Source organism: Balaenoptera acutorostrata, chromosome 1 (genome assembly GCF_949987535.1).
Source record: "Balaenoptera acutorostrata chromosome 1, mBalAcu1.1, whole genome shotgun sequence".
NCBI lineage: Eukaryota > Metazoa > Chordata > Mammalia > Artiodactyla > Balaenopteridae > Balaenoptera > Balaenoptera acutorostrata.
The window spans coordinates 175,098,405-175,115,567 of NC_080064.1; the positions used below are offsets into that span (position 1 = coordinate 175,098,405).

General features: G+C 43.4%; 1 protein-coding gene across 1 annotated transcript; it reads right to left on the reverse strand.

Moving 5' to 3' along the window:
• Nucleotides 1–4,061: 4,061 nt before the first annotated feature.
• DYRK3 (dual specificity tyrosine phosphorylation regulated kinase 3) lies at nucleotides 4,062–14,388 on the reverse strand. The gene is made up of 3 exons (XM_007195155.2): nucleotides 14,144–14,388; nucleotides 12,155–12,266; nucleotides 4,062–6,063 (listed from the first exon to the last, which is right to left on the reverse strand). Exons 1-3 carry the CDS (start codon nucleotides 14,218–14,220, stop codon nucleotides 4,489–4,491), a joined length of 1,764 nt encoding a protein of 587 aa, XP_007195217.1. The 5' UTR covers nucleotides 14,221–14,388; the 3' UTR covers nucleotides 4,062–4,488.
• Nucleotides 14,389–17,163: the final 2,775 nt, after the last annotated feature.

Below are 17,163 nucleotides of genomic sequence, written 5' to 3' on the forward strand. Positions count from 1 at the left end.
AACTTAGAAACAGTGTATCTTTAAAAACCTGATCATCATCTCCAGAAGTAAGATATGGAGAAGACACATGGAAGAGAATTAGCAGACAGTTTCTGGCATTCTCTTGGAGCTGAGTGGTTAAAGATAAAACTAACTCATACAGTAAGATTCAATGACCTTTATATTCTAGTGACAATGATAATAATAGATGATATAAAGAAACCTGCCACCTCATTCCTAGAGTTCAATCAGAAACTTGGGACTTCACCCTCATTTCCTCTTCCAGATTTTGTCACCTTCAGAGATTTAAGGAAAACAAACACTTTTGGTCTCTACTGTCATCCTTCTCATTGGCTCCAAAAAATCTTGACCAAATAAAGTGATAATTTAATCAAGATGGGTGAGGCGTCAAAAAGACACTGACATTATAAAATTAAAATAGCAGCAACTATTCTTAGCTGACAAATAAGTAAGGCATAAATAATTCTATCTCCCCAAGATGCTCCTCAAATGTGCCATCGAAAAAGAACTAACCAAGCCTCAGTTTTCTTATCTGGTTAATGGGGATAATAATAATTCCCGTCCTGCAGAGGTAGCAAATGAGATAATGCTGCAGGTTCATTGCCTGGTATTTTGTGGGGTACCCATTTTCACAACTGAACAATTCTTTCCCCAAAGAGTGGACAATGCAGGTGAGAATCCAGATGTATAATTGGTCCATGTTGAGGGATTATGAGGCTAGTTCAGTGAGAAGGGCAAGGAGGAAGGAGAATTGAGGATGCCAATGAGACACGATCATGGGATCCAGATTCAGGGGAACCAAGTGAGATGAGGAGTGAGTGATGGTGGTGGTGGTGAAGGGTGGGGAAGGTGGTGGCTGCTGCTCCCGAGGGAGGGGGTTGCAGAGATGAATCAGCCCGGTCCCTGGCCTCTAACTACAAAAGCCACTCCACCCACACACTTCAGGGAACAACACAACCCAGCCAAACTGCCCTCATCACTTTGTCACAACAGTGGAAATGTTTCTGTCTGGAAGACTGGCCAGATCCTCCTGAATGCCCATATACCTTAGACCTTCTATTGAAGCCAAGATTTTCTGAATGGCTGACCCTTGGAGAAAGTTGCATTGATTTTGAGATTGGGAGCCTCGTATCTAGTTTCCAAATAGCAATACAGAGTGTTCCTCATTCATGATGTTGCATACTACTTGATTTACTGTGATTCAACAAATGTAGTTCCAAGCCCCCCAAACCCACACCCAGGAACAAACCTTGGAGTACCTTTCTTCTCTCCAACTCCACACTGTAAAAAAAAAAAAAAAAAAAAAAAATCAATAAAAGAAGGCGGGACTTCCCTGGTGGCACAGTGGTTAAGACCCCACACTCCCAATGCAGGGGGCCCAGGTTCGAGCCCTGATCAGGCAACTAGATCCCACATGCATGTTGCAACTAAGAATTCACATGCCACAACTAAGGAGCCCACGTGCTGCAACTAAGGAACCAGCGAGCCACAACTAAGAAGGCTGCAGGCTGAAACTAAGGAGCCCGCCTGCCGCAACTAAGGAGCCCACGCGCTGCAACTAAGGATCTGGCGAGCCGCAACTAAGGAGCCTGCAAGCTGCAACTAGGGAGCCCGCCTGCCACAACTAAGACCCTGTGCAACCAAATAAATAAATAAATATAAAAAAAAAAAAAGTCAACCAACTTGACCTGTTTAATTAAAATGACAAAAATGGCTAAAGAACAATCCAGCAACTGTAAGACACAGCCTGAATCTCTGTACTAACTCTGATCCAATTTGGTCATTCAGTGCTATGGCTGGGCAGGGATCCAAGCAAAAATCTGACAGTGGCTGGAAAAAGGGTGACAGCTTCTAAAAACTACAATTGTCCCTAAACCTGAAACACACTCATAAACCTCCTCAAATCCATCTGGCACAACCGCCATGTTTTAGAGCAGCCCACTCTCCCCAAACTTGAACCGGCCCGCAGAAGACAGTCATGCCAACTTGAATGACTCTGCTCTGCGTCACCCTCTAGGTTGCCAAATTTAGGCATAAACACATCCATTCACCCTCCCAGAGCTTTCTAGAATTTGTACAGTGTCATGGGTTGTCTATATCCTGTCGCTTGGCCCAGGTTTTGTAACCTCATGGTCCATTCACTACACAAAAACAGACCACATGCCAACCTCAGCCACAGGCTCCCTTCTCTCCCAAGTCACACACAATGCTGGCTGACCAAGGAGACATCTCACTGACAACACAGACATCGAAATCCAGCACGTGGCAGATGTGTCTGGGGTTGCAGTCCTTTCAACACAGTTTGCTTAAGAGAGCAGGTCTCCCACACAGATAACGACTGGAAAAACCACCTCACCATATGCTCTGCCTAGATAATGCAGGAGTCTTACACGACTTCTCTGTAAGTTAGAGCATTCAGCAGGAGTTAGGGGGCTGAAAGGAGTTGCATATTCCATTGCCTTCTGTAAACTAGGGGTAGGGGAAATAATTAAGGTTTTAAATAGTCCACTTGCTCAGGCCCCAGAAGTACCAGGACATCCCCCTTTGTAAGAGGCTGAGGTCACAGTCTGAACCCTTCTCTGCCCTGTGGTCCTTGTGCCTGAGAGGCTGGGGCCATGCTCTGGACATTTGTTCTCACAGCCTGCGCTGTGAGGAATACTTTTGGTTAAGGCAAAAGTTCCTTAAGTAACAGGCCCATGGCATTTTCCTTCTTTTTGTGACTGTGCTGCCCAACAGAAACAGCCTCGTTCCGACCTTACGGAATCTGTAGAGACTAAATTCTATCACAAAAATGGAACTGGATAGTCCTGCGAACAGTGTTGGAGAAAGCAACGGTCTACTCTGAAGAACACACTGTCAGGACAGGATTTAGGTGGACTCTTGTTTTGGAGGAGGGTGGAAGCAGAGGCACGGCAGGCGGAAGAAAACAAAACTGCAGCAGTGAGTTACTTACCGTCCCTTTCACCATCCTTCTGAATAAGGCATCCAGCCAGCAATTAGTTTTATTACCAGCCCTCACTGTTTAAATCTTAGCAGAGAAAAAGAAAGGACGTTGAAGTGAAGAAAAAATGAAATGGATTACCACCAGTTTCTGGATTTTCTTCTTATATCTGAAGCTCACTCCCAGTCTAGGGAATAGTCTTCGGTTTAAACTGAAAGTGAGAAAATTGTGGCACATTAAGGTGGCAGATAGCTGGAAAGAGGAGCGAAAGCAATGAGGCTGTAGTTAGGGTTATGTGATAGCAATCACTGTTATAAGGAAAGAGTCCATGGAAATGCAGAACTGCAGTTTGCAGGCTGATTCTACCTTTAACGTTCTGGGTCATTTGGGGCCAAGAACTTCTTTATCTTCCCTGGAGATAGGAGGAGGGATGCATATGACTTGTTTTAAAACCAGTACTTTGGGGCTTCCCTGGTGGCGCAGTGGTTGAGAATCTGCCTGCTAATGCAGGGGACACGGGTTCGAGCCCTGGTCTGGGAAGATCCCACATGCCACGGAGCAGCTGGGCCCGTGAGCCACAATTGCTGAGCCTGCGCGTCTGGAGCCTGTGCCCCGCGACGGGAGGGGCCGCGATAGAGAAAGGCCCGCGCACCGCGATGAAGAGCGGTCCCCGCACCGCGATGAAGAGTGGCCCCCGCTTGCCGCAACTGGAGAAAGCCCTCGCACGAACCGAAGACCCAACACAGCCAAAAATAAATAAATAAATAAATAAATAAATAAGAAAATCCTTAAAAAAAAAAACAAACAAAAAAAAAAAACAAAAAACAAAAAAAAAAAAACCAGTACTTTGTGAAGTGGTAAGATGTCTGTAAAATGCTTTGAGAGCCCAGGAAACAAACCAGTGGCAAAATAATAATAAATAAAAATAATAACGACAACATACAATAAAAACACCATGCATCACAGAATTGAAGGGCAGAGAAATGAGCCACTTGGAAGCAGTGACGAGACTTTTCTAGGGGACCCACAGCTTCCTGGAGCTTCCCCCACCCTGTACTCTGCTGTGAGCCCTTTCACCTAGCATAAGCCCATAGGACAGGCTGCTGGTGCGAGAGATCTAGCTTTGAGTCGCATCTATAACTACGGCCATGTCCCAAATTAACCCTCTAGAACAGATGCCGAGGGAGACTAGAAGTGAATGTTCAGGATATACTTTCTGGTATATCGTTTACCTTGAGAGAAAGGGATTTAAACCAACAGAATAATACACAGGTTGATGCACACCTGACAATAATAACAAAAGATGCACTGACCTATAAAAAGCCTTTTACTATGTATCCCAGGATGGCCAATACAAGCTGGTTAGGTAATTAGCCCTTCAAGAGTTCTTTTACAGTCATATAAAAATGCTTTGCCTTGTTAAAAAAAGATATCTAGTCTACCAAAAACATATCCATGAATGGGCTTGGGTTTTTTTTTTTCCATTTTCAGGTTTGCAAGATAATTAAAAATACCTACATATCATCTCTGAGCACACCAGCTGTCCATTAGCTAATCAGTTTTGGCAATACACTGCACAGAGGTATACCACCACTGGTTTCTGACATTAAGTTAGCTTTAAGCTTATTGGCTATTCCTACAACTGGAGGCAGCTTGGAACCCAGGCCCTGGAAAGCATTTGCAGGATTTACTACCCTTTTGCCTGACACCTTTTCAATGGTGAGAGGTCTGGGCACAGACTTGCTAATCCAAGGGTGTCTCAGTGCTTGAGCTGGGGTCAGGCGGGCAGAGGGGTCCCAGTGAAGACACCTTTTCAAAAACTCTACGAATAAGTAATCATCACACCCCTTCAGTGCTGTCCCCCAGTCTTTGCTGCCTGGGGGACCCCGCTTCTTACCCCTCCGTGAACGACCTCCCACAAGCACAACCCTCCCATCTGCCTGAGTGGTCACAGAACAGTAGCGAGGTAGGCCCTTGGAGTTAATAAAGTACTTGGCACGTTTGGATTGCTCCAGGAGTTTTGGTGGTGGCATCCCTAGAAGCTCCATCATACAGGCCAGCTGGTCTCCTTCATCCTCTCCAGGGAAGAGAGGCTGTCCTGTTAAAAGTTCTGCAAGGATGCAGCCAAAACTCCATATGTCAATGGGCGTGCTGTAGCGGTTTCCTAAGATGATCTCTGGAGCTCTGTAGAACCGAGACTGGATATATGTGTAAAGCTTCTGGTACTCAAAACAGCTGGACCCAAAGTCAATGACCTTAGTCGCACTGCGCCCATGGTGTTTCAGGAGAATGTTTTCTGGCTTCAGGTCACAGTGAATGATCTTGTTTTTGTGGAGAGCATCCAAGGATTGCAAGATGGATTGAGCAAACTTGCGAACCAACTGGATGCTAAAACCCTGGAACTTGTTTTTTTTAATGAGCTCATAAAGGTCTATGCTCAGCAACTCAAAGGCCATGCAAACATGGTTCCGGAACGTGAAACTTTCCAGCATATGAATAACGTTCATGCTACCAGTTTTATCCTGCTTTTTAAGATGCTCCAAAATCCGGATCTCCTCGGCTGCTTGGCGATGGAAGCGCTTTTCATTGCGTACCATCTTCAGGGCCACGTACTGTCGAAGTTTGTGATCATAGACCCGGGCTACCTGCCCAAAACTGCCCTTGCCAATAATTTTCAGCACCTCATATCGATAAGCTAGATGGTCTCGAGGCACGTGAATATAGGCCCCATCTGCATCATCATAACCCCCATTATTGGGACCACCGATAACTCCATGTCTTTTTTTGGCATTTGGACCCACAAAGTAAATTTCTGGATAATTGATGATTTCCAGCTTCTCATAAGCAGTGAGGTGGTGTTTATATTGCTTCAGTGCTTGTTCTGGAGTCAGAGGCAACACTTTGGATGCTTTGGATGAACTGCTAGATTTTACTGTATTCAAACTATCTGAACTTTTACCCTGAGAAACTGTAGGAGAGCATTTTTCAGAGTCGTTGATGCCATCTGACTGAAAAGTATCAGATCTTCTGTTGCCAAATTCTTGAAATAGTTGTTCTACCTTCATCTCACTTCCATTCAGGAAGCACTGAGTAGGATCTCTTGTTAAATGCTCAGTGGTAATCTACGGCAAAGAGAAGTGAAGAAGTTAAAGTCACTAAAAACGGTGGAAGAATGAAAGAATCGTCCCCCTGACTGAACAAAACAACAAAACATGCCAGTTGTGCAGTCAAAAGACCCAAAAGTGAGATGAGAAAAGCAGGAGTCTCTAGAAACTCGTGTTATGTTAATCCTTAGGTTCCCTGACTGCTATGGCCACCCCAACCCCACTACATAGGCCTCCCTTTGTTCAAGACAAGACGGTCATCTTACCATACCCGGAACATGCTAGACTCCTTCTAACTAGTATGTCTTCCTACCGAGAATCTTTTCACCCCATCCACTCAAATCCTACGCTCTTTCAAAGCCCAATTCTAGTCCTCCCTCTTCCACTTAGAACTACTCCAAGCCCATACTAACTATGGGCTTACACTCACATCTTAACTGCAGCTTTTTGAGTCTACCACATAATCTGGCACCTGTTTTTTTTGTTTGTTTGTTTGTTTTAATTTATTTATTTTTGGCTACGTTGGGTCTTCGTTGCTGCACGCGGGCACGCGGGCTTTCTCTAGTTGCGGCGAGCGGGGGCTACTCTTCGTTGCGGTGTGCGGGCTTCTCATTGCGGTGGCTTCTCTTGTTGTGGAGCACGGGCTCTAGGCACGCGGGCTTCAGTAGTTGTGGCACAGGGGCTCCGCAGTTGTGGCTCACGGGCTCTAGAACACAGGCTCAGTAGTTGTGGCACACGGGCTTAGTTGCTCCGCAGCATGTGGGATCTTCCCGGACCAGGGTTCGAATCCGTGTCCCCTGCATTGGCAGGCAGATTCTTAACCACTGTGCCACCAGGGAAGCCCGGCACTTGTTATATATATACTGTCCTATATTGTTTACAAACTGTTTCAAATACCTTCCCAAATCTTAAGGGCATGTACCAGGAGCAAAATAATACATATTAAAGTGTTCTGTAAATGATAAAGGGACAGAGGCAGCATGTGACCCCAGGTCTTCTGACTCTTGGTCCAGAACATTAACATAACCTGGTACCAGGTTCTCCTAGTGCCTGTACTATTCTCCAGTAGGGCTGAATGTTGACTTTGGCCTGGAATCAACCAAGGCCTCATCATCTACTCCTGGGTCCCCAAATAAATGATCACATCTTTCTATCTCAGTTCATTGAATCAAAAAATTTCTAATCCAGAGAGAACTCTTGAGATCACCAAGGCCAATTCTTTACGTATCTGATGAATAGCAGTGAGAATCTAAGGCCCCAGGGTGCTTCTTTTTTTTTTTTTTTTTTTAAGTATTTGTTTTTATTTATTTATTTATGGCTGTGTTGGGTCTTCGTTTCTGTGTGAGGGCTTTCTCTAGTTGTGGCAAGCGGGGGCCACTCTTCATCGCGGTGCGCGGGCCTCTCACTATCGCGGCCTCTCTTGTTGCGGAGCACAGGCTCCAGGCGCACAGGCTCAGTAATTGTGGCTCACGGGCCCAGCCGCTCCGCGGCACATGGGATCTTCCCAGACCAGGGCTCGAACCCGTGTCCCCTGCATTGGCAGGCAGATTCTCAACCACTGCGCCACCAGGGAAGCCCCCCAGGGTGCTTCTTGTAAAACTCTCCTAAAGACAAAGAGTCTCCTTTCTCTCTCCCTCCCTTGCTCATAGACACATACACTAGTCTCCCTCAGCAAAAGCCTACGTGACAAAGGCATACAACTCTTTTTACTTGATTTGGCATCACCTTTTCCTGCAAGGAACAATAACCCACAGAAAAAACTCTACTTACTAAATACCTCTGAAATGAAATAAGATTCTTTGAAACTCGATGGAGGGAAAGACAACGAAAAAGCCAAACACTAAAAAAAATACTAAGAAAAATATAATGTGCTAGAAGGAAAGAAGAAAAAAAGTGCTAAATCTGTTGTTTAAAAAAAAAAGTCTGGGATACTTCAAACAACAACTGTTTTTCTTAACAGACCCTGAGGAACTGTACCCCTGATCTGTATGATTGAGAGCCTCTATGATCAAGGGTAGATAATTCCAGAGAAGCTCTGAGCTATATTTATGATCTCTTAAAATATAACACAAATTATAAGGTAATGATCCAAAGTGGCCAACCATTTAAAAAATAGAATTTTAATATAACCTAAGCAAACAACACCTGACCCATCACCTATGTAAATAAAAATATAAAAGATGAAAATATAAACAACAAAAAAGGGATGAAAAAAAAATTAAGTGTTGGCATACTTTAGACAGCCCCTAATTTAGTTATAAAAGCACGACATTAGTTCCTGCCTGCTTCTTTTAGGTCATTTAATCAATTTAAACATTTATATAGTACTACAGTTACAAAACTGAGGCACTGCACCATCTTACATATAAGCAAAGCAGCCAGTACAACGGTAGCCATACTTTGGCATTGAGTTTCTAAATAAAGAGGCAAGATACAGACCAGGAGAGATCTCTGATACCAAAATAGAGAACTATCACTAGTCAAGAAAATAAAATAGGCTTGCAGACAGAACCTAAATACCTTGTTAAAATGTAAATATAATGCAACTTTTTTTTATCAGCAATTAAGTCAAATAACCATTCCTGTTTTTAGAGATGAAAAAAAAAGGTCTCATCCATCCATCTAACATTCACATGAGCATTAATTGTTCACAATTATAAAAGTGCCAAAAAACAGGTTACCTCAAGGCACTACAATCTATTAGGAGATAGGTTTGGCTGAGCTAGGGAATTATAATTATTTGGTTTTAGGTAGATTTACATAACAAAACCAAATATTTGCATGCATCTAAACCAGTTTTCCTTAAATTTTTACTACCTAACCTAAATGCATCTAAATATTTACTGCCAAAGTCTTGGGGACACATTCTGAAGAAATGTGAAGTCAGAAGGCCTAGGCTGGGGTCCTGGCTACACTGCTCAAAAACTGTAGGTCCCAGGGTAGGCTTAACCTTTAGCCCAGTTTCTTAGCCTCAATTTCTTTATCTTTAGAATGTGGATAATAATACCTCCTTGCACGATGTTGTGTGAATCAAATTATAATTAATAATAAATGTGAAAGACCCTCAGAAACTATAAAACATGTTAAAAACACTGGTAACAATTAGGCAAAATTCTCAATATATTGTTTAAACTCCAATACACCCTCCCTTTCCCCTTTTAGCTTATCTTTTCTCTCTGTGGTGCCGTCCTCTGCAGCTCCAGACTCTCCCTCCGCCAGACATCTGGCATCAACTATGCCTTCTGCTCCATGAAGGCCCGCACAAGCAGCCTTCCCTTAGGATGCATGGAAACACCTCACCCACTTTCTCCCCCACATAAAACCTCCTTGCAACTTGCCGTGCAATTTAATGGGTTATCTCTCCAGAGATATTTGACCTTTAACAAGATCAATGCCTTAACCCAAGGGAATGACTCTCTAGGACCCGCAGTCATCAATGACAAGCTGGTAGGAAAGGTATTTGTGGTCCAGGGTCCACCCCTGGGTGGGCCTACTATTTCACCTACTCTGCCTACATGTAAGGCTGTGCTGGCTCTGGAGGTCTTCATTTCTGTTTGTGATAAAGAGAGGGTCTCAGGTACAGAATGTTAATAAGAACAGAAATTTAATTTCCACAGAACTATTACAGTAAGATTAAGGATGTCATTTGGATTTCCTGACTCATGGTTTTTCCTTAAAGTGAGCCTAAATCTCTCTCTCTGCAAATTAAGTTTTATTTTGCCCTCCGGAACTACACAGGAGTGTCCAAATTTCCATGTTAAAGCCCTTCAGGTACCTAAAAGGGGCTGTCCTGCCTTCACCAGTTTTTCTCTAGGCTCATCATCCCCATCACATCCTCCACCTCACACGCCTGGGTCAGGCTGCCTTACTGTATCCTATTCACATTCTCAACACGGGCTGCACGTTATGTATCTCTGCAAGTGTGGCTCCCAGAACAGAACAAGACACTTCAGGTCTAGTCCCCCTGTGGACTGTCAAGGTTTGAACCTCCAATGAATCTGAAGAATTCCAGAAAGGAATTTTTTCCACACAGGGAGGGGTTCTCGCCTTAGCTTTCTTTCCTTTCCTGTAATAACTCAAATACTGGTCTGAATCAATTATGGATCAAGTCTGCTGTGCTAGAAATAAAATCTTCCTTCCATTGTTCTAGGAGAATCTACAATTTTCACACATGTTAAAGTAGTTACAAAACACTATATATGTCTAGTCTAGGGTTATAATCACAATAACTGACCAATGTCTGCAATCGACTTCAAATATTTTAACTATGTAATTATATCCAGAGAGATAAATAATGCCAGATTAACGATGTTTTATTTAAGAATCCTTTATATACATTGTTAATTTGGAGCACTCTTTTTTTTTTTAACACCTGTATTGGAGTATAATTGTTTTACAATGTGTGTTAGTTTCTGCTTTATAACAAAGTGAATCAGCTATACATATACATATATCCCCATATCTCATCCCTCTTGCGTCTCCCTCCCACCCTCCCTATCCCACCCCTCTAGGTGGTCACAAAGCACCGAGCTGATCAATTTGGAGCACCCTTGACATTTCAAATAGAATCTTCAACTGTGTTAATCAAGTCTTGAAGATCTTGTTGAGAAATTCAGAGAAGGAATATCCTTCTCGTCCAGATATAGAACACCACACTCTCCCTCGCTCTCGACCCTAAATCTCTGCAACACAAAGCTAACCCAATAAAAGCCTGTGAGCAGATGATTTATAGTTTACAACAAGAATGTAAGGGCATCCTGGATAAACAATGAAGCCAAAGGACTTTGTGAAATAAGCAATAGCGTCTCGCAATGAAGTCATGGCATAATGAACTATAAGTGTTACTAAGAGGTCAAAAGCACTTTTTTCAGCAAAATTTGCAAAGACACCATTGGTTTAGAATCTAAAATCTTGTGTTTTGCAAGCTGTGTTACTCTGAATACCATACAGCAAAAAAATTCATTTTGATCCTGAAACATACAATTTAATTGCCGTACTATATGGTGATTAGCACTGGCCAACTCTGAAGTAAAGTTAAAATGGACTTTAAGTCACATGATGACCAATTGCAAAAGTTTCCCAGAGAGATGTGCTAATTGTCAGCAAGTAACCACGAAATCTGATAGTCAGCACAAGGAGTATATAGGTGGTTCTGGAGCTCTTAGAGGTTTTTACATATTAAAAAAATAAGCTTGTGGAGAACGGAAACTTACTACACTTCAGAAAGGAGATTAAAAATAATAGGGTGACCAGCCTTCCAAATATATATATCCCGTATTTTGTAATATTATTAGCCTTGAAAGTAGTGAAGGGGTTGATTTTTAATGGCAAAAGCTGACAAACCATTGGGAAGGACTATGAAAAATGCAAGCAATTTTTTACATAGAAATAATTTTAGGTCTTAAACAGAAATATGAAGGAGAATTATTGATAAATTAGTCTACTCAATTATTCAATTTGTTCATTGATGATATATGCAGCAAATTTTAAAGTCACAGGATAGATTCTCCCTGTCATGGAACTTGTCCAAACCCTGCTCTCCCTACCACTCTATGAGTGGCGAGGGAATGGGAATTAATTTATTATTTTAAACGTAAAACGGTGTCAAAAGCTAAATGTCTGCAAGCTCCAAAATGATTAAATGCATCGAAACCAAAATGTATTGTTCAAGTTTTATTTATGATCTATAAAATGGTTCTCTTAAGCATACTAATAAGCTAGGACTGCATTTCTGCCGTGCAGGAAAAATCTGCAGATCTGTAAGTTCAGAGGTATTTTCTGTTTCTTGTTCTTGTTAAAATGAGCCATCATAATATACTGTACATATCATTCTATTAAAAAAATAACCACTATCTAGATAAAAGTAGCATGTCATTTTTTTCCCTATTTACCCCAGTGATTGAAGGGAATAGGTGGGCTCCAAATCAAAATCATTCTGAAAAGCTGAACTTGGACCACAGAAATTGTTATTTCAAAGTCAAGAAAAAGCAAAAGTGAATAAAAAATAGCCTGGGTTACCAGTGAGATGTGACTGTATCTTGACCATTTAAAGTAGCACTTCCTCCTTTCCAGGCCCATTAGAGCTCAAAGAATTACTTCATTTACTTACATTTAGTCTTCTGGGTAGAGGTGGTTCAGAAGGATTGCAGAGTGCATTTGAACAGGGTGGGCATTTGGTTTCATCTATCATCATGAAGGTATCATAGACACCATCACCCAATCTAGTTGAAAGGATTACAGATAAAATCTGTCAGTAACTGAAGTATATACATTTGTATTTCCAAAACACCCTGTGTCTTAACTGCTTCATATCTGCTACAAAGAATAATTAATACAAACAAATGTCTACACTGCATTTTGGCACTGAATACACACCACAGGGGTATTTGGCAGATGAAGAGAGGAAACCCAACTTTTCCTCCTTTTTTTATTTTTAAAGAAAGGACAGCATTTCTAGGTTTATATTTTGAAATCATTAAAGTAAGTCTTACTTTTTGAATGTTGTTAACAATAGGGACTATCAAAAGAATCTCATTTAACTTACTACTTGAAAACGAACGCTAGTTGAAATCTGAAGCCTAAAAGCTAACCAGAACAAACAAACAAGACAGAGAACTGTATTTTCAAGTAGGAGACTTGGATTCTAATCTCAGCTCTACCACTGGCTACTCTACCTTCCTCTCTGAGCCGTTGGCCACATGTTGTAAAGGGAAGAGTAGTTCCAGTCTACGCACTTCTGGGTCTCATAAGCAAGAAATAAAAGGCCTTCTTCGGGCTCTTTTCTCTTTATTTATTTATTTACTTTCCTACTTAACATCTATCTAACTTGTAGAAAAATACAGTGAATTCTACAGCAAATACTACAGTGATTCTCTAAATTACAAAATGTACTGGATTTCACGTCTTTACCCACTTAATTTTCTGGTGGATGGTGGAAGCTAAATGCCAAATAATCATTTCTCTGCTCTTTAACACTGTGCCTCCACCGCTGTAAGGGAACACAAAAGACGGAGAGGATTTATTTAATCCACAAGATGGCCCTGAATAATGTATTTCATCTGCCACCAAGAACATGGACTTCCCAGTAACACACATCAGCATTTCATTGTATCATTTTTACATGATATACTGTGAATACAATGATAATGACCCAGCTGCAAGGGAAGAATTTTTTTTAATCTTTAAAACTATGCTGGAATATTTTAGTGGCTTATAAAAACTGTTTTGTAAAATTAGTTCTAGAGTTTTCTTAATCGATGTGTTATAGGAATACAAAGAGAAAAAAAAAACCGAAAAACAAAAACCATACAGAAAACCCACTACAAATATTTTTGGAATGTTCTCTTTTTAAAAAACATGCTTACATTCTGATAAAATTACACCTTTAACGGGAACTGCTTCATTGACAAGAACCAAAAATTCTGGATGTGACTGATTCTTTGCCAACAGCATGAATAAAACAAACAAAATGGGACAGACGTCCACATTTACAGAGAAAAAGACAGACTGAAGACCTACAAGATTTCCTATAAATAGCCAAAGGAAATTACCCAAAGGTAGTCTCCATGCAAATGAAGTGGGCAGGTGGTCCCTACTCTCCATTAAGGTGTAAAATACAATGCAAGGTGCAGAATCTCTCAAAACACGATCCACAGAAAGCCCTACTCAGCAGAGCCCCTCACCTACACCCCTCACGGCAAAGCCCTTGGTTATCTGCTCTGAGCAACAGGGCTTTTTTGAAAAGGTATTGCTCCCTGTCTCCCCCAGTTTGCTAAAAAGCCCCACAAAAAATCCCAGCTTCTCAGAGTTCCTTACCATATACCCCCGATCTAGGACTTCAGAAATAATCTCCAGGGTGGGAATTCTTCTTTCCCTAACTCCGCTCAAGCCCCCTCCCGTGCTGGGCTGGGGGGAGGGGAGCTGATGGAGAGGAAGAGGGTGGGCCAGTCCCGGGGAGGGAGTCAGACCCTTTCCCTCGTCCTTCCTGCTTGGGGGCTCGCTCAACCTCCAGCCCAGTCCATCCACGCCCCCCGACCTCGCTTGCCAGCTGCAGCGGCTCACTCGGGCGCCCCAGCCCGTTATCCCCCGGCGCCGTTACCTCCGCTGCTGGGGCGGGAGTCCGGCTCCTGGCGGCCCCGCATCCTTCCGCCCGGGCCCGCGAGCTGTGCCTCCCATCCGTCAGCTCGGGACCCCCCGGAGGGAGGGGCGGCGGTTGGACGGTCAGGCAAGCAGTGTCCACCTGCCCTGGGGCGGCTGCCTCCCGGGCCGCGACGTTCCCTCGGTAACTCTCTTCCAGACACTGCAGCTCCGCGCGCGTTCGCTCGGGACTGGCTGGGGTCGAGAACAGCCAGAGGAGCAGCAGGGGCGGGAAGGGGAGTGGTGTGGTCGCCTAGCAACCGCGGCACGCCCCGGGAAACGCCTCTGCGCAACTACGCGGTCACGCACAGGGGCGGGGCCGAGGCCTCTCCCCATTGAGCGGCGCGTGTCTCGGAAGCTCTCGTTGGCTCCGGAAGGTGGGAGGCGGGAGGCTCGGAACCCGCCGCCTGAGGTTCTCTGGTCGCTGGCTAAGGCCTGAGGGCTGCGGCTGGGGAGGGAGAAAGGCCCTGATGGAGGGTTTGTGAAATAGCAGCCCCCGATTTCTGCCTCAGAAGTGGCAGCCGGCACCTCACGGTCAGCTATCTCTTAGCAAGTTGCAGCCTAGAATTCTAAAACCTCCCTTGAATATTAATAAAATAAGAACGAAAGACATGGGTAATTTCTCAGACTTCTCCACTGAGGGGTGTCCCTCCGGAGGGTAATGAGTTAACAAAGGAAACCAATAATAATAAACCCATTTTGTGACACCACCGGCGCCACGAATATTTTCATTTAACCTCGGTAACCATACCAGATGATATCCCTCTTTTATATAGATTTAACTAGGATCCGGAATTTAAGCTGAGGTATGTCTGACTCCCCTGCAATGAGATGCCACGGATGGTAGGGCTCAGAGCCATTTTAAGGATGAGGAAACTGAGGCCAGAGGAGATCATGTGGTTGGCGAAGCCTGAAAGAAATGTCTCCAAATTCCCAGCCTTCCTCCTGCTGCACCAGACCCCCTGGAAAGAAGGCTCTTCCTATCTTCTTCCTTGGAATGGGTGGGGTTTTTCCCTTTACTTTTCTGAAAAGTTACGATGCTTCAGCAACACCAAGGTTAAGCGGATTTGGATAGGTGGAAAGAAAGTGAAAGGGCAGGAGGTTAAAACAGAAGAACACAAGTGTTGTTTTCTTGAGCGTAACAGCCAGTCGGATTATCTAAACCTACAAAACACGAGGCAGGCTGTCTGACCCTTGAGGAGAGAACTAAATGTTATGGAAATGCCGAACACGGGCGCCACCTGGTGGGGCTTGGGGACTCATTGCCCCAAGCCTGCAGAGCATAGTCCGTAAACCTGAAAATTTCCATCCAAGGCTCATTTCCGTGTGACTAAAAGTCATAGTCCCTGTTCTCATGGCTTTAGTAAAAATGCCCTTAAAATCCAAAGGCTCTTCACTTTATAAATTAATAATGTGTCAATTTGGGGAACTTTACTCTTTGCAATCAATGTTTTCTTTAGCCTATGATACAAATATAAATTCAAAGATTTTCTTCCACGATGATTTAAAATTTTTTTCTAATCTTATGAATAAGCTTTTTTTTCCTAACCTCGCCCAGCCCCTCCCCCACCCTTCCCCAACCAGAACAATCCTGCTTTCATGTGGGTTTGTACTTAGACTCCTATGGAAGATTTTGTTTGAAGAGTTCCATGGCAGCGAAAGGTTTGGACTAGATTGTTGCTGAGGTCCTTTCCAGCTCTAAGGTTGCAAAATTGTATTAAATAATCATTGTTCTTAGTACTTATGTGGACCCCTCAGACCACGTTTCGATAGGACTTGCCCCCACAAGTTTTGTTACCTCCTTCTGAATTACTGCTCTCTCCAAGTCTGTTTTAAGACATAGCTAGGTAAGCCACCTTGAAGCATCCTGCTCCCCTTCCTGCCCCTGAGGTGGGAAGCACAGAGGCCTCCTTTGTCTTTAGGCTATTGATCCCAAGGTCACGGGAGGGAGGATTGCGAGGGTGCTGGCACTTCATGAGTCCCTGACCTTAGTGACCCAAGTAATTTCTTCAAAGAGCCCCTGTTTCATAACAGTGTGGCTGGATTAAAGCCCAATGAGGGATCTAGCAGGAGCCTCCACACCCCAGCTGAAGTGCTACCCTGTGCGCTCCAGCTCCTGAGCAGCTTCTACATCATTTACGCCCTTTCTTCCCTTCCCATTACCAAAAAACTGGGTTTGCCTCTTGGTGGGTGTTGAGCCAAAAGACGCAACAAAGTCAAAGAGTGAGAGAAGGAAGGATTTATTACTTGCAGCAAGTAGGGAGAACCCTGGGGATCTTTCCCAAAGCACTGTCTCCCAGAACTGTAAAACTGGAGAAGTTTTAAGCATATTCATGAAAGGGCTTGGGTGGTTGACAGAGTTCAAGCTTCAGTTGATTGAAGTCATGAAGTTCATAAAATGTCAACATCATTACCCCTTAGGTTCCAGTTGATCTGGTAGCTGAGCACTTCAGGCTAATCTTTGCCGTTGAAAAAGAACTGGGACTCTTTAGAACTTCTCTTGCCTAATAACAGGCAATGTTTCTGCATTCTTTTCTTCCCTTAAGATCATTAATTACTGAGACCTGTTCAAGGGCAAGCATTGTGGCCAGGCTTAGATCACAAAATGGCTTCTGTCAAGAAAGCCACGCCTGGTTCTTTTTCTCCAAGGATCCCCTACCCTATCTACTTATGCTCCCTTGCCCCACTCAAGAGTAGTTCAAAATTTCCATTGTCTCTCTCAGTGCAGCTAAAGCCAGATTTACCTATCGTGGATTAGCCAGATATCATATAAGATACCTGCTTGCTTGTTGAAGCCAGTTCTAATACATCTGCAAAATAAGGAGACCCTAAAAAATGAACATGAAAAATGGAACTATTCTAGGGTCTTCAGAAATCATCAGAACATTCAGAATGTGATTATAACAGTTTCAAATGTATAGATTAAGAAAATATTCCTATGGCCACATGCACCTGGAATTTTGTGATGAAACACCTGTTGGT